Here is a 25627-nt window from a genome sequence, read left to right as displayed (position 1 = left end):
TGCACCACTGATTTAGTATGATGATTTTCCACATGCCCCAGTGCAAACCAAATTTTGATGTCTCAAACAAATATACAAAAATTATTATTTTGTCCAAACAGACGCAACGTCCATACTATAAACACGTCTTTCTTTCGTTAATCCATTTTGTTGCACGGCATAATTAACGACCCGCCTTACGGCCACACTTTACCGCGTCGCAGCTTGCTGCAACTGTACTGGTGTGGCGCGTTATTGTTGCGATATAATGCCCGTACGAAATTGGTTTTCAATTGCGAACAACGTGCGTCCCCTTGTCTCGGGCAGCACTAAGTAAATATAAATTGCCGCCAACAAAGCCATAATACCGTAGAAGACAAAGCAAAACTCATTCCCCAACGCATCTCTCATTGAAGGATATGTCTTAATACAAATAAAAGAAAAAACCATGCCCACAGAAACTGTGAGACCTCATGCAGCACCGCGCACCTTTTGCGGAAAGAGCTCGCATATCATAAAGAAGGGCAGCGTATTCAAACCAAATGTGCTCAAAACAATGAAGGCGATAATGGCTAAGACTGATAAATATGGTATACTGCGTAACAATGAGATCCAACTTTGACCAACCAAGAAGCACATACAAACACACATGCCCAATGCAGAAACTAGTCCTGATCGACGGCGACCCCAACGCTCTAAAATTACGGGCATTATACATGTGGTTACTACGAGCCCAAGCCCAACAAATATTGCACTCATGAAAGGATCTATGTTGACACCAGCCTCCTGAGATATTTGTACAGCATACACAATAACAACGAAAATGCCGGTTAGCTGTTGAAAGGCGAAAAGACCCATGAGTATTAGTAGCGGCTTATAGACTTCTGGTTGGCGTAGACATTCTAAAAATGGTGGCTTCTTTACACCATCGACTAGTTGTATCGATTTTTGTAATAAATCAAATTCAGCTTGCACTTCCGCATTTGTGATTTCACCTTGAAGGGAGGGATAGAAAAGCAGTTAAATATTGACCCAATTGTTGTCCTGCAAAAAATACTCACTTGACTTTTCCAAGCCGCGAAAATAGTTGAGCGCCTGTTTTGCTTCTGCTATGCGACCTTTGGACACCAACCAACTAGGTGATTCAGGCATTGGTATGACGCAACGCAAAGCCAAAAATTGATAAGCACAGCAAAGTATTGCAATCAACTGCCAGTCCTTACGTATAAAATATCCCAACAAATAGATTACCAAAATGCCAGTAGCTGTCGATATCGATGAACCCAGTATGAGTCGTCCACGTATGCGCGGTAAACTAATTTCGGCAGAGTATACGCCCACTGGAGCGATGGACATACCCATAGTGACGCCTGCAAACAAAAAAAAAATAATAGAAAGACATTATAGAGGAGATACAAAGTCGTTAAATAATAAATAATAGTTTAAAGAAACAGTAGTAGAAGGTCAAACAATCATTTATAGTTAATCGCCAAAAAATAAAATTTTAATAAAATTTAAGTTATTAACAGAATAATTTAATACAGTAAAAATCGTGGGGGCATTTGACTACATTTCATATCTTTCCTCTCAGATAGTTGCCAATAGAATGATTGTAACATTCAATATCAAGCACCCCACGCTTTTTACTGTGAATTAAATTATTCTGTTAATTACTTTAATTTTATTATAATTTTATTTTGAGGTGATTAACTATAAACGATTGTTTGACCTTCTACTACTGTTATATAAACTATTTTTAATTGAAAGTTATTTTCTATTTTTTAGTTCGGTTTGCTATAAAAGCGTGTTTTTTTAGTTTTTTTAAACTATTATTTATTTTTAATTTTTTAGTTCAAGTAATTTTAAAAGTTTTAGTCGAGAATGATGAAACCTCACGGCACCGAAAAGGGCCAAGACGCAGACATGCTGGACGCGGTCTTTCGCCGAAATTGCCAAGGGGCGGCAGATCATTTGCATTATAGACGAGATCAGCGAAGATGACAGGATCCCGAAACAACAGTGGAAGTGGATCGAGGCCGCGCTCGCTACGGTGGCCGTTAAGGTTAAGAAAGACAACCCTAGTCCACCGCCATCTTATACCGATGCAGGGTGGTTCCAGGGCAATATCAAGCTTATTGCCTGTAATGATGCCAGGTCGGTAAACCTCTATAGGGCCGCCGTCACGCTGAAAGGGTTGGTATATCCGGGCGCGCGCCTCAAAGTAGTGGAGGCGCGTGATATCCCCTCACGACCAAGGGCTAGAACCTGTGTTCCAGTGATGCCAACGGACCCAGCTGACATCCTGGAGCTGCTCCAGGAGTACAACCCGCCACAGGTTTGGAAGTCAACCCGGATAAAACCGAGCTTGTTCTCTTGACGAGGAGGTACAAAGTATCAAATCTTACACCGCCAAGAATTGGGGGTACGTTCTTAACGTTTAGCGATCAAGTCAAGTACATATTTGGGAGTCATTCTGGATAGGAAGCTATTATGGAGTGACCATATAGTGGAGCGATCCAAGAAGGCAGCAGCAGAGCTGTTCACATGTAAGAGGGCAATTGGCACCTCCTGGCGATTCTCCCCTAAGGTGACCTACTGTATTTACACAGCCATTTTGCGCCCGATTCTTTTTTAAGGTGCCTTGGTCTGGTGGCCTGCACTAGCTAAAAGTACCTATCTAAAAATGCTTCAAAAGGTGCAACGGAGTTCGGAGCTCTGCATTACCAGGGCTCTCGGCTCCACTTCAGATTCCTTTACATACATACATGGATACATAGATACATAGATACATAGATAGATACAGGCCAAGGTAATAAAAGCGTGTTAAATAGGGCTCCAGTATGCTCTTTCGTAGATGTGCCTTGCATCCACTTCTATCATTAATAAAGGAATGCCTTTTTCGCATTATGTGCAAGGTTTCAAATCTATGGCCATTTGGGGTGGTCATAAGTTCAATTGACCTTATGCCCGTTAACCTTATGTGACCCCACCATCACACTATTGCATTGTCATCGAGCCTTGATAAGTGCGCAAAGTTTCAATCAAACTTACGGCCATTCAAAGTGGTAATAAGGCCAATTGACCTTATGGCCGTTGACCTTAAGTTACCACACCATCACACTAAGCATTGTCATCGAGCCTTGATACGTGTGCAAAATTTCATTCAAACTTATGGCCATTAAAAGTGGTAATAAGGCCAATTGACCTTATGTCCGTTGACCTTATGTCACCACACCATCACATTAATGCATTGTCATCGAACCTTGCTACGTGTGCAAAGTTTCAATCAAACGTATGGCCATTCAAAGTGGTAATAAGGCCAACTGACCTTATGGCCGTTAACCTTATGTCACCACACCGTCACACCAATGCATGGTCATCGAGCCGTGATACGTGTGCAAAGTTTCAATCAAACTGAGTATTTTCAAAAGGAGTGGGCCTTAGTTCTATAGGTGGCCGCCTTTTAGAGATATTGTCATAAAGGTGACGCAGGGGTGGCTCTAGAATGTGTTTCTACGATATGGGTATCAATGAGTATTTTAAAAGGGAGTGGGCCTTAGTTCTATAGGTGGACGCCTTTTCGAGATATCGCCATAAAGGTGGACCAGGGGTGACTCTAGAATGTGTTTGTACGGTATGGGTATCAAATTCAAGGTACTAGTGAGAGTTTTAAAAGGGAGTGGCCGCTAGTCGTATATGTGAAGGCGTTTTCGAGATATCGGCCAATATGTGGACCAGGGTGACCCAGAACATTTATTTATATATGTAATACCACGAACAGTATTCCTGCCATGATTCCAAGGGCTTTTGATTTCGCCCTACAGAACTTTTTCATATTCTTCTACTTAATATGGTAGATGTCATACCCATTTTACAAAGTTTTTTCTAAAGTTATGTATACTTTGCGTCAAACAACCAATCCAATCACCATGTTTCATCCCTCTTTTCGTTTTTGGTATAGAATTATGGCATTTTTTTTCATTTTTCGAAATTTTCGACATCGAAAAAGTGGGCGTGGTCATAGTCGGATTTCGCCCATTTTTAATACCAAGATAAAATGAGTTCAGATAAGTACGTGAACAAAGCTTAGTAAAGATATATAGATTTTTGTTCAAGTTATCGTGTTAACGGCCGAGCGGAAGGACAGACGGTCGACTGTGTATAAAAACTGGGCGTGGCTTCAACCGATTTCGCCATTTTCACAAAAACAGTTATCGTCATAGAATCCATACCCCTACCAAATTTCATAAGGATTGGTACATTTTTGTTCGACTTAAGGCATTAAAAGTATTCTAGACAAATTAATTATATAAAAATAAATTACTCATATATAATGTAAATATATTAAATTTTTTCTTAAAATTTGACTTAAAAAAATTTTTTTTAAGCAGGTGTGTTCGTCATCCGATTTTGCTAAGCTTTATTTGGCACACATATAGTAATAGGAGTAACGTTCCTGCCAAACTTCATCATAATATCTTCAGCGACTGCCAAATTACAGATTGCAAAACTTTTAAATTACCTTCTTGTAAAAGTGGGCGGTGCCATGCCCATTGGTCAAAATTTTAAAAATTTTCTTTTCTGCGTCATAAGGTCAACCCACCTACCAAGTTTCATCGCTTTATCCGTATTTGGTAATGAATTATCGCAATTTTTCGATTTTTCGAAATTTTCGATATCGAAAAAGCGGGCGTGGTTATAGTACGATTTCATTCATTTTAAACAGCGATCTGAGATGAGTGCTCAGGAATCTGCAGACCATATTTCATCAAGAAAGCTTAAAATTTACTCAAGTTATCGTGCTCACGGACAGAAATACGAAGGGACGGGCATGGCTAAATGGATTTCTTTTTTCGCCCAGATCATTTTGATATATAGAAGTTTATATCTATCTCCATTAGTTTATGCCTTTACGGGGTACCGTTATGCGAACAAAATTAATATACTCTGTAAGCTCTGCTCAGCTGAGTATAATTAAGAACATTCGCTGACAAGAGTCTGTTAAGTACGTTTTTTCTTAACTCGTGACCGACGGACTTTTTTTAAGAACAGTTTTCCAAGCACACTGTTCGTATTTTATCACCAGTTTGGTATTGATGTGTGAATCTTCTGTGCGCATTTCAAGCACTACTTGGGCTTGATTTAAGATTTTTCGTTCTCTCGCTTCGAGAACGATTTGTGGTCGATTTAACATTTTTCGGTCTCACTTCAAGAACGGTTTGTGTTTGATCTTTGGAGGGAGTGGGAAGGTGATTTTTTCAATTAGTATACCCATTTATTTATTATTAATAACTAGCAGACCCGGCAGACGTCCTAAATTTGGCCTACGTGCATACATTTTAAAAAGGTTTTTTTCCATCTAACTCTGCCCTCCCCCTCTTCACTTTTTCCTAATACTTTTATTCCTCCCTCCCTACGTATTTTTCGCTTCATCTTTCCACATCTTCGTCTCATTCTATCTCTCTTTCAGTCTATCTCTTTTATTCCAGTCCCAGTCCCTGTCCCACTCCGAGTCTCAGTCTCAGTCCTAGTCCTAATCCCAGTCCCAGTCCGTCACTGGTCGTAAAAAGGATCGTAAACACTAATACAGGCAAATTTATATAACAAATTTCCGGCAAATCGAATAGGACGTATGTAAATAGATATGTGGGTATTATTAATTCATGTCTCTATTTCGGCTTTCACCATGGTGTGATGGTAGCGTGTTCCGCCTACCACACCGTATGCCCCGGGTTCGCACCCCGGGCAAAGCAACATCAAAATTTTAGAAATAAGTTTTTAAATTAGAAGAAATTTTTTCTAAGCGGGGTCGCCCCTCGACAGTGTTTGGCAAGCGCTCCGGGTGTATTTCTGCCATGAAAAGCTCTCAGTGAAAATTCATCTGCCTTGCAGATGCCGTTCGGAGTCGGCATAAAACATGTAGGTTCCGTCCGGCCAATTTGTAGGGAAAATCAAGAGGAGCACGACGCAAATTGGAAGAGAAGCTCGGCCTTAGATCTCTTCGGAGGTTATCGCGCCTTACATCGCATGCATATTTATTAGTTTTCCAGGTTGATGCGACTAAATCCAATATCACAATGAAAATTACTTTAGAGCTCTCAGCAACAGCTTTCATTTGATATCCATATTACCCACACATTCTAGGGTATCGTGGTCTACGTTTTGGCCTATATCTCGAGGCCCTAGTCCCCCAGCGGTATAATATATTACTCGGTACTAAAGCACTCATCAACAGCTTTCATTTGATATCCATATTCTATAAACACATTCTAGGGGTATCCTGGTCCACATTTGAACAAAATCGACTGACGCATCTCTTCAAACACCGGCGACCAACTAACACACATTTTAGCCTTATATATAGATTTTTATTTTTCACACTTCACTATAATATTAAAACGAAAGGCAGATATACGTTGCTTTTGAAATTCAGCTTAAAAATTGCACATGGAAAAATTAAAAACTCTCCTGAATTAAAAAAAAATGTCTTAATACGTATAAATCGCGGGCCCCCTCAGAAACACCGGGTCCGGGGGTAATCCCCCATTCCCCCATTTCACGGTGATCAAACACGCGCCACACGATCGCAAGCGCAACATCATAGCCGGTGCTTGATAGCTTGTGCCAAATGTTGTATATAACATTGTAGTACACACGAATTGTACCGTTTCTTTTTTCTTGTACTTAATTTAAGAACATCGTTCTCATTAATAGAACATTGTTCATATTTTAAGACCAGCCGTTCTCTTTTCAAGAAAATGGTGTCAGTTCAAGAACAAGGTTGTTGTTTTAAGAACAGGTCGTTAGTTTTTCAAGAACAACAAGTAAGGAAGGTTAAGTTCGGGTGTAACCGAACATTACATACTCAGTTGAGAGCTATGGTGACAACATAAGGGAAAATAACCATGTAGGAAATTGAACCGAGGGAAACCCTGGAATGTGTTTGTATGACATGTGTATCAAACGAAAGGCATTAAAGAGTATTTTATGAGGGAGTGGGCCATAGTTCTATAGGTGGACGCCATTTAGGGATATAGCCATAAAGGTGGATCAGGGTTGACTCTAGAATTTGTTTGTACTATATGGGTATCAAATTAAAGGTATTAAGGAGTGTTTTAAAAGGGAGTGGTGGTAGTTGTATATGTGAAGGCGTTTTCCAGATATCGACCAAAATGTGGACCAGGGTGACCCAGAACATCATCTGTTGGATACCGCTAATTTATTTATATATGTAATACCACGAACAGTATTCCTTCCAAGATTCCAAGGGCTTTTGATTTCGCCCTGCAAAACTTTTTCATTTTCTTCTACTTAATATGGTAGGTGTCACACCCATTTTACCAAGTTTTTTTCTAAAGTTATATTTTGCGTCAATAGACCAATACAATTACCATGTTTCATCCCTTTTTTCGTATTTGGTATATAACTATGGCATTTTTTTCATTTTTCGTAATTTTCGATATCGAAAAAGTGGGCGTGGTCATAGTCGGATTTCGGCCATTTTTTACACCAATACAAAGTGAGTTCAGATAAGTACGTCAACTGAGTTTAGTAAAGATATATCGATTTTTGCTCAAGTTATTGTGTTAACGGCCATGCGGAAGGACAGACGGACGACTGTGTATAAAAACTGGGCGTGGCATCAACCGATTTCGGTCATTTTCACAGAAAAGAGTTAACGTCATAAAATCTATGCCCCTACCAAATTTCAAAAGGATTGGTTAATTTTTGTTCGACTTATGGCGTTAAAAGTATCCTAGACAAATTAAATGAAAAAGGGCGGAGCCACGCCCATTTTGAAATTTTCTTTTATTTTTGTATTTTGTTGCACTATATCATTACTGGAGTTGAATGTTGACATAATTTACTTATATACTGTAAAGATATTAAATTTTTTGTTAAAATTTTACTTTAAAAAAATTTTTTTTTTAAAAGAGGGTGTGGTCCTTCTCCGATTGTGCTCAACTTATCTACTCTTTGGAGGTATCAGCCAACTGGCTGCGGCACATATATACCGCTTGTTTGGCTATGAACTATATTCCGTGTGCATGGAGGAGCGCCACGGTCATATTCATTCCTAAGGCAGGCAAAGCCTCTCATTACGAGCCGAAGGACTATAGATCTATCAGTCTTTCATCCTTCGTACTCAAGACCCTAGAGAGAATAGTTAGCGATTTTCTCACTACAAGCATTGATAGGAATCTCATTTCGGACTATCAACACGCGTACACCAAAGGTAAATCTACGGAGACTGCGCTACACAGCCTAGTCTCTACTATAGAAACATCCTTGTTCGAAAAGGAGTATTGTCTTGTGGCCTTCCTAGACATTGAAGGAGCATTCAACAACATAAGTCCAGACGCCGTTAACATTGTTTTAACTGATCTGGACGTAAATAGACCCCTAGTGGGACTAATTGATCAACTGCTCAGGGGAAGGAAAGTGCTTTCCTCACTGGGGAAGTTTGAGATAACACGATTTGTCGCAAGGGGCACGCCCCAGGGTGGTGTCCTTTCCCCCTTACTATGGAACCTAACGGTAAACTCGCTATTAAGAGATACTAGTTGGGGGAGCGGGAAGGCATATGCTGATGACCTAGCGATTATCTACAGAGGCAAGTTTCCTCAAACTTTGTGCGACTTGATGCAGGTAGCATTGCGAAAGGTTTCCTTGTGGGCTTCCCGATGTGGACTCAGCGTCAATTCCGATAAAGTAGAGCTTGTCTTATATACCAAACGATACAAAATACCATCGTTGAACCTACCAGAACTAAATGGGGTGCGCCTAAGCCTTGCAGATAAAGCCAAATTTTTAGGCGTAGTTTTAGACAAAAAGCTGAACTGGAAGGAACACGTTATCCAGCGACAAAAGAAAGCGTACATTGCATTATATACGTGTAAAAGAGCCATTGGCAAAAAATGGGGACTCACCCCCAACATATGCAGATGGATTTATACCGCGATTATCAGACCCATACTGCTGTATGGGGTAGTAGTATGGTGGCCAGCCTTGAGCAAGGCGTCAAACCTAAACTTGTTGGGTAAAGTCCACAGATCCAGCATGATAAGCATAAGCGGGGCTCTAAGAACAACGCCTAGCGAAGCTCTTCAGGTCATTCTTGACATCTTTCCACTGGATCTGGCTGGCCATCGAGCAGCGGCAACGTCAGCCCTGCGTCTAAGGGAGTTGTCGTGCTGGAACAACCGGACCACAGGACACTCAAGTATACTAAACAATTACAGTTTTCTCCCTCCTAGCACGGATCACTGTGCGACCACAACAGTTGCGGAAACCATCTTGAAGATAAACATACCCAGCAGGGATGACTGGACGGAGTCGTACAAGTGCCTTGCTATGGGCAACAGCATTTCCATATACACGGACGGCTCCAAGCTAAACGGGAGAGTTGGAGGTGGAGTATACTCAAGGGACCTTGACCTCCAGCTCTCATTCAGACTACCCGACCACTGCAGTGTATTCCAGGCAGAAGTTGCAGCCATAATGGAAGCCGCAGCTAGGATAGGGACATACATTATCGGCAAAGAAATTTTTATCTTCAGCGACAGCCAAGCTGCCATAAAATCTCTGGGCTCCCACTCGTTCAATTCTGAACTAGCACTAAACTGTCGCCGATCTCTTCAAGAGATGGCTCAACAGAACCGTGTACACCTCACGTGGGTCCCTGGACATAGGGATATCGAGGGAAACTTCATTGCAGATGAACTCGCTAGGCAGGGTACAACCAAGCAGGTTCTTCCTGGACAAGAACGCTTAGGTATGCCCCTGTCCACATGAAAGCTAATGCTAAAAGAGCACATCTACCGTCAAGCCGACGAAAGATGGCTACAAACACCAGGATGTCGAAAGTCGAAAGAAACCTAGCCGAAATGGGATCCTAAAAGGTCCCGTCACGTTTACAACATAAGAAGGGATACAATTTCCACACTTGTAGGGGCACTAACGGGTCATTGCCTCATAGGTAGGCATGCAGAAAGGCTAGGAGCGCCTTATCGTCGTTGCTGTAGGAGTTGTAAAGAAGATGAGGAGGAGGAAACGGTGGTTCACCTCATTTGCAACTGCCCAGCGCTAAGCGGAGCACGACAGCGCTTTCTGGGAGCTACATTTCTTGATACTATGAGTCAGGTTGTGGAGCATGACGTCAAGGACCTGGTAGCTTTCATCAGGTCCTCAAAATGGTTCGAAGAGGAGAGGTAACGGTGTTTTTTCGTGGTACCACAACGGGCCTAGTACTACTGGCCTAAGTGTGCCCTCGGGCAGCCACCCCAACCTAACCTAACCTATGCTAATTTTTATTAAGCGTACGTATAGTAATAGGAGTAACGTTCCTGCCAAATTTCATTATGATATCTTCAACAACTGCCAAATTACAGCTTGCAAAAGTTTTAAATTACCTTGTTTTAAAAGTGGGCGGTGCCACGCCCATTGTCCAAAATTTTACTAATTTTCTATTCTGCGTCATAAGTTCAACTCCTCTACCAAGTTTCATCGCTTCATCTTTTGTAATGAATTATCGCAATTTTTCGGTTTTTCGAAATTTTCGATATCGAAAAAGTGGGCGTGGTTATAGTCCGATATCGTTCATTTTAAATAGCGATCTGAGGTGGCTACTCAGGAACCTACATACCAAATTTCATCAAGATACCTCAAAATTTACTCAAGTTATAGTGTTAACGGTCGGACGGACGGACGGACGGACGGACATGGCTCAATCAAATTTTTTTTCGATCCTGATTATTTTGATATATGGAAGTCTATATCTATCTCGATTCCTTTATATATGTACAACCAACCGTTATCCAATCAAACTTAATATACTCTGTGAGCTCTGCTCAACTGAGTATAAAAAAGTAAGAACATGAAAATCTTGAATTGAGTCCAGTGTTGCTGGATTTTAGAACGGCATTTTTCTCTGAGTGTGGCGCTCGCCCATGAATAAAAATAAAATAAATAAATGTGAGACGCGATAACCTCCCAACATATTTTAGGCCGTGCGTCTCTTCTCGCTTCTTCAACAATTTGGCGGGACGGGACCAACATGTTTTCTGCCGACTCCGAACGGCATCTGCAAAGCAGATGAGTTTTCACTGTCAGAAATACAATCATAGTGCTTGCCAAATCACTGCCAAGGGGCGAAAACTTATTTTAATTAAAAAAACTTGTTTCTAAAATTTTATGTTGCTCTGCCCGGGGTGTGAAACCAGGATATTCGGTTTGGTAGGCGGAGCACGCTACCACACACCATGCCGGCCGCTCGCCCGTGGGTTGAATTTAATTCACAGCAGACGTAAATTTTCCTGAAAACGAAGCTGTCGTTGAGGCATTAGATTGTTATAGGGCTCTTATAGCCGCGGCAAAGACGACTTGTTGTCGACCGGTTACACATGTGTCATCGGTTTTATGTTGAAATCTTATCGATATCTGCTTCATAGCATACTACCCGTCGATAGCACGCTGATAACAAATTATTAATACTCTGATAGCAAGTCGATGGATTTTCGAAAACAAATATTTAACTTTTTGATAACGAATAGCAATCGATAACTTTTCTATACTGAGTCCATAGCAAATCGATAACTTTCCGAGAAAAAAATTTAAAAGTTTTTGAAAACAAATCGATATAGGACAATAGGAATAGCAAAAAAAAAATGGCAACAGCTAGAGACAAATCACAAAGAGGGCAGAAGGGCTTTCAAATTGCTGAGTAGATAAAGCAATCTGCCTAAACACTAGTGTGAATGCAGGTATAACTACTCGAGCTCAAAGCTCAGCACCCGAAAAGCCAGCTGATGAAGAAGTAAAATTCAGAAACATGTCCTAGTAAACTTCGCCGTGTGGAAACTTATCGATAATTTTTAGAAAAATAATCGACAAAATTTTGATTAGAAAACGATAACTCAGCGATAACCTTTCTTATCGGTTGCACGTTTATGACACTGGACCCTAGTAGTTCCGCTGTGTGCATGCTATTAAAAACCCTCCAGAAGGATCTCGACACACGAAAAGAGGTAGCGTCAGCCCAGCGCTTGCTTAGCAGGACCTAGCGAAAGGTTTCCAGGAGCAGACTGCAAGTAGCGAGTAGTGTTCTGTTGGCCACACAGCTTTGAAGCTCAGCACTTTGATAGCTGCATGACTGTCCAAGTAGATGTTGTAAGCCCTATCACATGATGCACTGCGTAGCATCCCGAAAATTAAAACATCCGCTTGAAAAAGCGGCGCAGTGTTTGGGAAGCCAAAGTTGCTTATGAATAAGCCCCCATACAGCTTGGACCCAGTCGTAAAAAATATCACCATATTCCCGCCCTAGACGAGCTCCCCACCCCACTTTTCTCACGAGGGTATATACGTTGTAAAGTTAACAGTCGGAGTAACACCGTGAACACAGTAATATGTTCTGCTAGGGATGAAGCCGAACTGGTAAGACTGCTGGTGTGCCTCGAAGCCTAACTATAGCTCGGTCCACCAGGTATGAAAATGACATTCAAAACCATAGCCAGTATTTTGCTGAGGGCCCCACCTCCGCCATTTTTTGCGCGGGCTCCAGCCTTTTTGCGTTAAACGCAGTGTCTAGTGCGATCCATCAGATCAGCAATCCAAAGAAGAGCACCCAATAGATCAACATGTCATACATCCAGGTTGCCACTTTGGAAGAGAGCTTTTGCTAATAGGCCCACTGCAGCGCCACAAGGCGGCTGAACCTTTTCCAGTTCAGATAGTACCAGAGAAACTCCGTTAGTGAAGGTTGTTCGGAATACCAGGATGCTTAACTCACAACCGCAGGACTCAGACCACCAATCCGCTGTAGCCAAGTATCCCTCTAGAAAGTGCCTCAAGCCGACGGGGAGTTTTCTCCCTCCACGTAAGCCCACGCCACCACTTGGCAGCCGCTACATTGGAGGCCTTGTTGTAGTTCGTTCACTGCCAAGGCCAAGAGAGGCAAGACAGAATAACGCGCTGCGGAGTACCCGTTCTCACCCTTCCTTAAGCTACTGAACCTCTGCATTTCACAGTGAAAGTCATTCTTCTCTTAATAACGAAGCTTTCGGTTCATGCAAATACTTGAACAAAGTATATTCGATACGAATGTATAAATATATGCAGCAAAGGGGAAAAAGTTGAGCAACAACAAGACAGGGCTTCGGACTAATCTGTTTTTGAAGAGATTTACGAAAAAGAGAAAAGGTTTTGAAGAGATTTACAAGGTCGCTTTTCTCAGTTGCATGGATACTAAAATCGTCCAATCATTATATACTACTGAAGTAGATAGGTTTTGCTGGGATAACGCAAAGCACCACAGACTGACATGTTCAAATATGTTGAGAGCTTGCCCATAGTCGAGGCCAATCTTATCGGTAATTACTTGGCTGCAGCACAGCGATTCACTAAGTGAGTGATTGGGAGCTGTTATCAGTAGGTAGTGTATATGATGTATTTCTCTTTTTGTAGCGATGTATCGATGTTGATGCTCCTTGGAGATACTGATCCGGTACTAGTAGCACCGTCAGGGATCATTTCGGGAACGAATATATATGATAAAGTTGAATCTTCTAAGTCATACAACTCCCTCTTCGCCAAAGCCTCGCCTGATAAATAAACAAAAAACGCCAGGGGTAGGTGACGTTGACAATTGGGCTCTATAAGCTATATACTGTATTGGCAACCCCTTGAATCTTTTAACATGATGTCATATCGAGTGATTTTGAAGTCACCGAAGGTCCTAGGTTCAAGTTCTCGACAAAGCATGACAAAAGCTTTAAACAAAGTTTTTCAATAAGAAGAACTTTTTCTAAGCTTGGTCGCCCTCGGATGTGGTTTCACAAAGACTCCGAGTGTATTTCTGCAATGAAAAGCTTCTTAGTGAAAACTAGTCTGCCTTGCAGGTGCTGCTCCATGTCGACATAAAACATCTAAGTCCCATCCAACCAATTTGTTGCTTTGAGGAGAGAAGAGAGCTTGGCCTAAAGCCGGAGTCATTGGTGCCGTATGTCGTATCGCTGTATCCGTATCCCTAACGTAATCAGCTGTTTATCGTTACGACGGTAAACCAAAACCCAATTGGTTGGCTACGATACGGTTACGACCTTAGCGGCACCAATAATCGATTGCATTGATTCTCATAAGATTGGTCGAATCAGCTGTTAAAAGGTAACCGATACGGTTACCGATAAAGCACCAATGTCTCCAGCTTAAATCTGCTCGAAGGTTGATCCCGCCAAGCATTTATTTTGTGTTTTTTTTTTTAAGACAAAATTTAAAGAGTGAGCAACAAGTCTCTGCAGAAACTGCTTACTCCGGCCTTCAAAGAAGTTTTGGTTGTAATCCAAGGGCATCTAAATGAGCATCGAAATATATGTGACTAATAAAATAAATAAGTCGGGTTTTTTATTCTTAACATACATCCGGTAAATTGTGTGTGAGTTTCTTTTGTTTAGTCGTTTCCGTTGGTTTAAATTTAACAATGTTTTATAAACATGACAGATTCTCATTCAATATAAGTTACTTTTTGTTAAAAGAACTGGTTTTTTTGGTTCTTTCAGCAGCGACAAACTCTCAATATATGCAAATGCATTAGCTCATTTTAAAGAGAAACTTACGCTCACGGCGCTCACAAATGGCCAAGATACAAGAGAAATCTTTGTCGAATTGGTCATATCTGGTCTGTTATTTTAACAGTTTTTATTGGTATTCCTGGCGACAGTAATAATTGTTAACTTAACAGAGCTATCGTGTGGTGGTAGCGTGCTCCGCCTACCACAACAAAGATCCTTGGTTTAAGTTCTGAGAAAAGGAAACCCAAAAATTTAGTACCAAATTCAACTCAAATTGGAAGAGAAGCTCATTCTTAATCTCTTCGGAGGTATATCGCACCTTGCATTTATATTTATTAAAAGAGCTAGGGCTTGTGTATGATGAAAATTTTTGAAGTTATGTGACCCAAAAGTCGCAGGTTGAATATGGAGTTCGTGTGTGTCTTCGCTGTGAATTGTACGAGCAAACTTGCTTTGAGTGGGATGTATTATATTCGAAAAAAAAGCCATCATTGCTAGCGCTATTTAGCGCTGCATATATATGTACGTTTGTAGGTATTTTCATTTCATATCGGCTTGACATACATACACACATTTATGCATGTTAATATTTTTAAAGTTTAAGAATGTATACATCTGTTTAAAAATACACTTTGCTTAAAAATGTATAACTTTTCGTTCAAATTCTTAAACAAAAGTTCTATTTCTTGGTATGTTTGTATGTACGTATTAACATATATGCATACTTATGTTTTTGCACCGAGGAGATTTAATCTATCTATATATATGTACACTGAAAAAAATGGTGCTAGTAAAATCAACAAACCTTTTTTGTTGTTCTTCACTTAACGGAGATTCGGCGAAATTGATCGAATTATTGTTAATTCGACGGAGTTGTTTTTCAAGCGAACAAATTAGTTTAGTCATTAGAGAGACATTGTCGCTCTTAAGTTAACAAAATTCTGTAAAATTGACAGATTCCTAATCAATCTAACTGATTTTTCTGCTAACACAATTGATCTCACTGGTCATTTCAACAGCGAACAACAGTCAATGCATGAGCAAATTTCAAAGAGGATTTTACGCTCACTGTGCTCTCTACTTTGTACTTATGACGATGGTGCCGCTTGTTAAAAAAAAAACACCAAAATAAGAAAACCACCAAATCGAAAAAACACACGAATTAGGAAAACTACAAAAAACTAGTTTTTCAGTTATCAATACAAAAGGAAAAAACCCTTTTTTGAATTTACTGTGCATAACACTGCAAAAAAAATTTGCGAGACCGGGACACCTATTTATCGGGTACAATTTTGCAACATCTCCTCCAAGCGAAATGCAAAATTGCGTCCTCTTGTTGCTACATTTTTGTCTGAACGAACAGGATTTTTCCCAAGTTAGTAACATTTTGTTCAAGTTTTTATGAATTTTAACTCACGCGAACGAATCTAATAAGATAATAAAAAACATACTTTTTTAATGTTGATGTTTGTGACAGCATAACAGTTTGAGTAGTTTGGGAATCGTTTCAAAATAAAGTGTTACGAGAACTAAACTTGCCGAATTACATGTAAAGTTACTCCAGTGGTGAATTACCTTCCCGCGATTTGATTCTTTACTTTTCTATAACTTTCAACTTCTCTATTAAAATGTTATGCCAAACATTTATACTACAAGTTTTGTTCGAAACAATCAAGTGTGGCAACTCTACATGCGAGAGAAGAAATTGAGAATGAGCTGCAACTGAAGGAATTGAGAATCAGTTTCGTGACTACTATTCTCGTTTCTATTTGAAAAGTGTATAATGTTTAATGTGTGCCAGCATATTTGATGTACGCCCAATTGAAGTTCGGTTAGAAAGTACATACATATACATACACATACACATACTTATTTGTCCGATGGTTGTTTTAAATTCAAAGAAAATGGAAACATTTTATATCAAATGTGCGTACACAAATATAAATATAATTATAATATAACAATATGGTGAAAATTTTTGAAGAAAAAGTTGTTCTTGAAAACCGACGCCAATGTGGTTTAACAAACGTTGCAGTGCCGTTATTTTCGCTAGAGCATGTACTAACGCGTGTGTGAATATGTATTTAGCAAATATATATGTAGCAAGCATACGTATTTATGTATTCACATATTTACGTATATATATGGCAACATACTTTCGTACAAAGCTGTCGATGTTAATTCGGAACAAGTTTTGTTTATTTGAATTCAGATTTAAGTTATTGTTATTTTAATTAATATTACTAAATAAAGCAATAAAAACATTAGAAATGAAATGTACTTATGTGTAATTTATACAAACAAAAAATACCACGTAAGTTTAAATATATGTGGAGTACCCTAATAGTCAGCATAACAGATCTGCATATTCTGTACAAACATTTTTACATATTCGCTTTGTATTGCAAATTTAACTCTCTTAAACTTGTTTACATAGTCACCTTTTCAATTAACTTTTTCGAGTACATAGCAATAGCATATATACCTAGCGGTAACCAAATTCTTTTATGCTGTAACCTTCGTGAAATATGAACAGTAATTTTATCAGGCCACTTGATTTTTGTCCTCTAAATACGTCGGACGTTTTACAAAAGTATTTTGTTAAAATAAAGCATAATTTTTGTTTAACTTAAAAGGTAAACCGTGCAAGTGTTTTTATTACGGCAAAAAAAGGTAAAGTCAACCATTCCAACTTCGAAAGCATCAAGGATTTAGTTCGATTGAATCCTAAAAGTGGTGACCCCGCAAAAATTGTCGTTGCAACGATTTCGAACACGTACTAGTAAGCGAATCTAGCATAAAGCACAAGGATGCCAAACGATAGCGGAATTTCTTCGGCACCAACGGCTAACACGCCACCACAGAACTCCAACAATTCCATCCACACAACACCGCTAGTCGAAAGACAAGCTGCTGCAGTTTACACCCGGCTACCAATCCCTGCCATGTCCAGTAATAATATTGAAGCTTGGTTCACGTCAATGGACTTTTGGTTCACTGCATCGGGAATCACCTCCGACAAACAGAAGGCGGCAACTGTGTTCGCCGCACTCGATCCCACGGTAATTGGTCAACTATCCGAGGTGATCGCAGCTATGCCACAACAGGATAGATTTGAGTACGTCAATACTAAAATAATAGAGCATTTCGCCGATAACGAACAAAGACGCCTGAACCGACTTCTATCCGAACTTCCACTCGGTGATAAAAAACCTTCCGAACTATATTTCGAAATGAAACGCGTCGCCGGAAATACATTAGGAGAAGCCGCCTTAAAAGGCTTGTGGACTAAACGTCTCCCAGAAATTGCGCAACCCGTCGTTGCTGCATCCTCGGGTACTGCTGCGGAATTTACAAAGATTGCGGACCCGATCATCGACGCAGTTACACCGCACCACGTTCATCAAGTGGAATCAGGAGGTGCGAGTGAAATAAATCAGCTCCGCTCAACCGTAGAAGACCTCGGCAAGCGTCTCGATAGATTCTCTATACGCTCACGTTCACGCACTCGGCAGAGATCAGCAAGTAAATTTCGACATCGAAGCACAAATCGACCAGAAACAGCCAATCCGGATTCATCAGCTAGTACCCAGTTCTGGTACCACAAAAAGTACGGCACAAACACTCGTAAGTGCCGCAGCCCGTGCCGCTATAGACACACACATAGGAAAGGCGATGGGTCCTGGAGACCATGCGGAGACTATAGAGCTCTAAACGCGCAAACCCTCCCCGATCGGTATCCCTTGCCCTATCTAACAGACTTCGCCAATATTTTTTTCGGAAAATCGTTGTTTTCAAAGATCGATCTAAAAAAGGCATTCCACCAAGTGCCAATCCACGCTGACGACGTGCAGAAGACCGCAATAACAACGCCCTTCGGTTTGTATGAGTTTCAATTTATGACATTCGGGCTGTGTAACGCGGCACAAACATTTCAGCGTCTAATCGATGAGGTCCTGCGTCGTTTGGATTTTGTCTTTCCATATATTGACGATATATGTGTGGCGTCAGAGTCGATAGAACAGCATCAGCAACATTTAAGATTACTTTTCCAGCGACTACAGGAAAATAATTTGACAATAAATATTTCCAAATGCGTTTTCGGAAAACCGGAAATAAAATTTCTAGGTCACCTTTTTAATTCCACTGGAATCAAACCGCTACCAGAAAAAGTTGCATCGCTGGTAGACTTTCCCAAACCGACTACCGCCAAGAATCTGAAACGCTTTATAGCAATGATCAATTTTTATAGAAAATTCCTTCCTCACGCTGCCGGCTACCAGTCTGAATTACAGCAGCTCGTTCGAGGAAATAAGAAAAACGACATGACGGCCCCCGTTTGGAATGCTGAAGCCGAGGATGCGTTTAAACGTTGTAAAGAAGAACTCGCAAACGCGACGCTATTGTTTCACCCATCAGGAAATGCGGAATTGTCACTGCATACCGACGCCTCTGATTTCGCTGTAGGAGCTGCTTTACACCAAATAATTGACGGCAAGTTCCAACCCCTAGCATTTTATTCCAAAAAGCTATCACCAGCACAGCACAAGTACAGTACGTACGATCGGGAACTAACCGCAATGTATCAAGCTGTGTCACACTTTCGCTACGTGATAGAGGGACGACGCTTTCATATACTTACGGATCATCGCCCTCTTGTCTTCGCATTCAGGCAAAAACTGGAAAAACAGCTCCTCGCCGTGCGCGTCAGCTTGACTACATAGGGCAGTTTACGACAGATATAAGACATATATCGGGAGAAGCTAACATTACGGCAGATCTATTATCTCGAATTCAGTCACTGGGCGAAGTAATCGATTATAATGCCATAGCACAGGCACAGCAAACCGACCCCGAGTTGCAAACGTTTTTGGCATCAGGTACAAACGCTAAATTTTCTTTATCATTAAAACCGTTTATTCCTACAGGAACGAACGTTCAATTAATCTGCGATACGTCTACGCCAAATATTCGTCCATACATTCCAAAAGAATTTCGAAACCAGATATTGTCTAAAATGCACAGCCTGGCACATCCTGGAGTTCGCGCCACTACGAAGCTGGTTACAGCTCGATTCGTTTGGAAAGGCATAAAAAAGAGCGTTGCAGATTTCGTCAAAAGATGTGAAGCATGCCAGCGATCAAAGACCCATCGTCACACGAAATCCCCACTGGTCAGATATGCTACACCTCAAGGTAGATTTACGCACATCAATATCGATATAGTCGGACCATTTCCCTTATGCGAAGGACAGCGTTACTGCCTCACTATCATCGATCGTTTTACACGATGGCCGGAAGCGGTCCCCATTCCTGATATGACCGCCGAGACTGTCGTCAAGGCGTTAATAACCGTTTGGATATCGAGATTTGGGGTCCCCGAGCGCATAACGTCGGACCGTGGGCGACAATTTGAATCCGCAATATTTCAGGAGCTTATTTCATCATTGGGAGCAACTCATTTGCGTACTACGTTGTATCACCCCCAATCCAACGGAATAGTCGAACGCTGGCACCGTTGTCTGAAATCAGCAATCCTTTGCCAAGGCTCCAGCAAATGGACGCACTATCTGCCTACGATTTTGCTTGGACTTAGAGTGGCATTCAAACCGGATATCGGCGCATCCCCAGCGGAACTGGTCTACGGTACGACGTTAAAAGTTCCTGGAGAATTTTTCCACCCACTAGGCCAACAGATGTAACCAGTGATACGGTAGCAGAATTTCGTAAGTCAATGGAAAAGCTTCGGGCTAGTGACACTGCCCACCATTCGCCTCCTACTACGTTTGTGTCACAAAAGTTACAAACCGCAACACACGTTTTTATAAGGAATGATTCCGTGCGACCCGCACTAACTAATCCGTACGACGGACCGTTCGCAGTAACGCATAAAACTCCAAAATATTTTACAGTGCTCATTCGAGGGCAACTACGCAACATAAGCATCGATAGACTAAAACCCGCATTTTTAACAAGCTCCGATTATCAATGTCCGTCAACACTCAGAGGGCCACAACTAACCCCGGAAATAAACGTATCAAAGACGCCTACGCATAGCTCTATCCGAAACCCTCAGCCAGATAAAAACAAAAACAACGCATCGACGAAATTTACACGAAGTGGTCGACAAGTGAAATTCCCCAGTCGGTACATGTAACTTTCGTCTAGGAGGGGAGTAATGTGGAGTACCCTAATAGTCAGCATAACAGCTCTGCATATTCTGTACAAACATTTTTACATATTCGCTTTGTATTGCAAATTTAACTCTCTTTTCTTAAACTTGTTTACATAGTCACCTTTTCAATTAACTTTTTCCAGTACATAGCAATAGCATATAGACCTAGCGGTAACCAAATTCTTTTATGCTGTAACCTTCGTGAAATATGAACAGTAATTTTATCAGGCCACTTGATTTTTGTCCTCTAAATACGTCGGACGTTTTACAAAAGTATTTTGTTAAAATAAAGCATAATTTTTGTTTAACCTAAAAGGTAAACCGTGCAGGTGTTTTTATTACGGCAAAAAAAGGTAAAGTCAACCGTTCCAACTTCGAAAGCATCAAGGATTTAGTTCGATTGAATCCTAAATATATATTTATCCGACTTTTTTTTCCACAGGTATATGACATTATGAACAGAAAACTCTGTTGATGTAAAAGTTTACGCTAATAATCTAGAAAAACAGAAGTATCTGTTATTTCAATAAATTTCACTTGTAGTGTCATTTCGACAATAAAATCTATTAATTTAACAGTTTACGATGGTTATTTCGAATGAACAAAAATCTCTGTCATTTCTATGGCTTTCACTGTTAGTCTCATCTTAACACTAAATCTGTTAATTTAACATGTTGCACTGGTAATTTCAAAAGAACAGAAATCCCTTTCATATCAACAGTTTTGATTGGTCTTCTTAGAGCGACAGTAATAATTGTTAATTTAACAAAACTTTGGGTAAAGTATAATGAAACAACTTTTTTTGTTTATTTGACTACTAAAATGGTCAATTACGAATCAACGATTTCTTCGCAGTTGATTCAAAATCTTGTTGCGATGGATAAAAATTAACAGAAATTTCGGTTGAATTGACCCATATTTCGATTGATTTTACCAGTCTTTTTCTTTCAGTGTATATAGAAGGAAGTAATATGTGTGTATGCAGGTTATGGACTCCGAAACCACTCCGCCGATTTTATTCATATTTGCAGGATAGCTGGAAAGCGACCTGGAGAGTGTTACTGTGAAGTTTCTTTCCGGGAAGTGGACCAGGTACCGATCCAATTGAACAAGTTCTGTTCACAGTTCGATTTGCCTGAAATTTAGTAAATAGGTATCCCTTTTTGTTAATGATCCCAAAAAAGTATAACTTCTCACACGCGTAAATAAATACGCACACGGTTTTTTTTTGTTGAACTGACAGTTGAAACGAAAACCTTAACCTGACTAAAGTATCTCATCATAGAAAATATTGAGCCGTCGCGGTATTTAGAAGATATATTTGTAAATGTAAATAGTCAACTCATTGTCGCTATTATCAATTGAACTTACCAATAAAAAATCGCGATATCAACAACTGTATGAAAACCACATCGGCATCATCCTCAACAGCAAAAGCCATCAACAACCAAGCAAATAAAGCAATCACATTCAGTACGATGAGCGTACACTTGCGACCAAATTTGTCCAATAAAATGCCAGAAACTAAACCACCTAATGGACATGAAAGAGTGTTGATTGAGGCTAAAATAATAAATAAAATAAAAATTATAACAAAATCAAAGAATATCCAATACAAATAAGTTAGTAATTGATATGAACGCAAGATGATGAGTTTGAACAAAGCAATTGATTCATCTGTGTTGCAGCACATAACTTACCAAACCAAGACGCTTGCGATTCGCTTAAATGTACCAACTCATTCGGGTCAGTTAGTTGACGCATAGTGACCGTTGGCATACCCAGTGCCATACCAGTCGACAGCAAGCCAAAATTACCCAAGAAAACCATTAAGGTTTGACGCCGTACAGCAAGACTTTGTTCACCAAGTGGTATGTTTGTTGTTGTATTTGGTCCTGCGTATATTTGTGGAGTTCTGCCATTTTTTGTAATCAAAGGCTGTAACTCGTCTGATTTGGAGCTACTAGGTTCTGCCATGCTGTAACAAAGGAAAAAAATATAAGAAATAATTTTATGAGAATGTTGGCTTACAGAGTCAGCTTGATATGTTTGTATGAGTGTTCGAGCGCAGTATTTGGGACAAAAGTGTTAGTATGAGCTCCTTCAACAAACCTTACAAAGTATGAGTCTTAGAACAGATGGCTGGGAAGGTTCAAGGTATAACATGCTTGGGAATATCAAGCGAAGTGAGCAGCGCACCTCAGGCGATGCTTAACTTAGTTTTTCACTTGTATCATCCAGGCGGAGGTTTGCGTCATAGAGAGTAGCCAAACTGCTTTAGAATAGTACGGTCTCGAACAGCGAGGTAAAGATTTTTTCGACACAACATCTTCCTTTGCTGGGTTTTGGACACTGCGATATTGAAGAAAATGAATTCGCAGATGAGGTGGCTAGGTAAAGTTCCAAAGTAGACACTAGCGGGGCTTAAAGCTATGCATTACCACCACTGATCTATCTCCCTAGGAAAATGAGATGAATATGAGATCAAGACTTGTCGCAATAATAAATGCGAGACCTCACGGTGATCATGGCCGTGTTTGGATAAAAAAGTAATTAGGTTCCATCTCAAGCCAAACAAACCTACAGTGATAGTACTAATGCTCTGATGGCGGCGCATAAAAGCAAACTCCATCTGCCTAAGATGTTAGAATGGGGAGTAAAAGGAGTCGATTAATCTTTTTATCTGCCGATGTCCAGAATCGCAAACAAGGCAACTCAGATTTTGGGGGGCAAGGTTTTTCGACAGTCTGGCAGAGACTGGGAGGTGGGTCTTTCGCTGCTTGATCATTTCTTCAGAGAAACCAGGACACCCCGGCATTTGCATGCTCTTAAAACAGAGTGCATCATCACGGTTGATATGCAGTTAGACTCACCTTATCGGGCATCAGGGCACAGAAACTTTACGATAGGGAGTTGCCTTGTCTTACCGCGCATATGATGTTTCTCATCGTCATTTTGCATACTAATCATGCAAATTTGATCGGTAGTAGAATTTACAAATCTGAAGCAGCACTGCTTCGATTCAATCGGTATGTCGGTCGTTCACACAAACAAAGCTTGTGGTGGTTTGCGAGATTGCTTTAATAACAATACTGTCTTCTTATGATGCATCTCACTCCCTTCCTCATAGATTGCTGCGCCCATACGCAGCATGACTCTGTAGGCAACGTTATACTTTTCCGATTCGGCGCGATTTACCGTAACATAATAAGTAAAAAATGTGATCTTGATTTACAACGCAACTTCAAAGATTGATCTCAGTGGTGGAATAGTGGAAGAGGTGTGAATCCAGAGGTAAGTAATTGGTCCGGGCTGATACTTGGACCCCGGAGCTTAAAAAGACGTCAACCACGACGTGAACAATTTCGTATCTTGCCCCTGGATCAGGAGACAACTATATTGTTTTATGATGAAACCTTGCACTAAATATGAATATGTTTTGAGCCTGGGTTATCTTCTTTACCTTCAAAGCCCTTGGTGTCAAAGTGGCAAACACGGCAGCGCAGTCTCGGGTGTCTCTTTTATTTTCTGAAAAAGTCTAATCGCAGCTGCAAGGGGGAGTACTAGGTAGCTAAGTCTCTTTCCCACTACAAAACGGCCAACCGCAAAACCCTCGTGGCCTCAAGCCTTGTCACGTTCGTCGTGTTTTCAATCAGTCCTTAAAGCATTTGCCAGAAACGCTAATTCTCACCCAGGCTTGTTTTTAGTTTTTCATTGTAACTGTGGACCCAAGCCCAGCAAACAATCCGTGCACGTGCTAAGTACATAAATAACTAGAGTACCCAGCCCGAAAATTCGGTTGCCTTCATTTAAAAATTGAGCTTCGCTTCCCCTCTTCACTATATTTCCCATTCTTCTCTACACTATTCTCCATTTTTCTTATAATTCTTCTCCATCCCTTATTCCATTATTTTGCCTACTTCCACTCTCCAGTCCCACCTTCACTCCTAATTCCATTTCCACACCCACTCCAACTTCCGCTAAACTTTACATTCCCATTGCCTCTACCAGTCTTCGTCCCACTCGCATTCCCTCTCTCACCCCCATTTTTCTCATATATATGATCTGCATACCAAATATCGGGTATCTGCTTCATCCGGCCGACCAATTTCAATGTCCTTGTTTGTATGAACGTTTACGAAACTATGTGAAACTAAGGCAAGTTTTAAAATGGCTTTCATTTTTATAAATAAGTTACAGATAAATAATTGACCCGTTTTCCTGACCGATAATATTCCTCTCTGCTATGTTATTACTCTACAGAGGCATTTGTCATATTGTGGCTTTTGCCAAAAAAATTTAACTCCTTGCCTCTCCCTCCTTCTCTCCATATTTGATCCTTGCCATTCTCGAGTTTTCTCTCTTCTACTCCTACTTGCTTTTCTCTTCCTCAACCTTCGTCTTCATCTCCTTCTTTGCACATGCTTTTTCTCCTTCCCACCTTCCCCCGCACTTTCTTCATTTACTTCTCCCTAACCCTCCCTTCTTTTTCTTCCCCTCAATTCCTACTCCGATCTCTTATTTTCTTTTTTCGAAATGCTGTCTAAACAATAATTTCAAAAAAAATTGCACCAAAAATAAGATTTTTTCAAATGAGTTAGTCACTGGTCCACTTCTCGGAAAGAAAAGTTTTTAAAATGTTAAGTTAGACAAACTGTACCGAATCTAAAGCAAATCATGAATACGAGTTATTACAATAGGTCGAACTCTCACCAACTTTCCAGAAAGTAAAGTTTCTTAAATAATAAGATAGTCACGGAAGTATCTTACTTACTTACTAAATTGGCACTTAACCGTTTAAACGGATATGGCCGTCCAACAAGTTCGCTCTGCCAACTGGCGCCAATTGGTCACACCAAGGGAGTTTAAATCGCTTTCCACCTGATCCTTCTAGAGGAGTGGGGCCG

The 25627-nt window shown here is 40.5% G+C and overlaps 1 protein-coding gene across 1 annotated transcript in view; it reads right to left on the bottom strand.

The window, feature by feature from the left end:
• Nucleotides 1–243: 243 nt before the first annotated feature.
• LOC137246964 (facilitated trehalose transporter Tret1-like) overlaps nt 244–25627 on the bottom strand; it is a 36056-nt gene continuing 10672 nt past the window's right edge. Inside the window, exons 2-5 of the mRNA XM_067778027.1 lie at nt 22421–22698; nt 22092–22283; nt 1041–1349; nt 244–974 (exon numbers count right to left, since the gene is read on the bottom strand). Of these exons, the coding sequence (XP_067634128.1) occupies nt 451–974; nt 1041–1349; nt 22092–22283; nt 22421–22697 (1302 nt within the window). The 5' untranslated portion in view covers nt 22698 and the 3' untranslated portion in view covers nt 244–450. The remainder of the gene's footprint in view (nt 975–1040; nt 1350–22091; nt 22284–22420; nt 22699–25627) is intronic.

Source organism: Eurosta solidaginis, chromosome 3 (assembly GCF_040869045.1).
Source record: "Eurosta solidaginis isolate ZX-2024a chromosome 3, ASM4086904v1, whole genome shotgun sequence".
Taxonomy (NCBI): Eukaryota; Metazoa; Arthropoda; class Insecta; order Diptera; family Tephritidae; genus Eurosta; species Eurosta solidaginis.
Note: the sequence above shows the minus strand (reverse complement) of the source record. Positions and strands in the feature narration are given on the sequence as shown.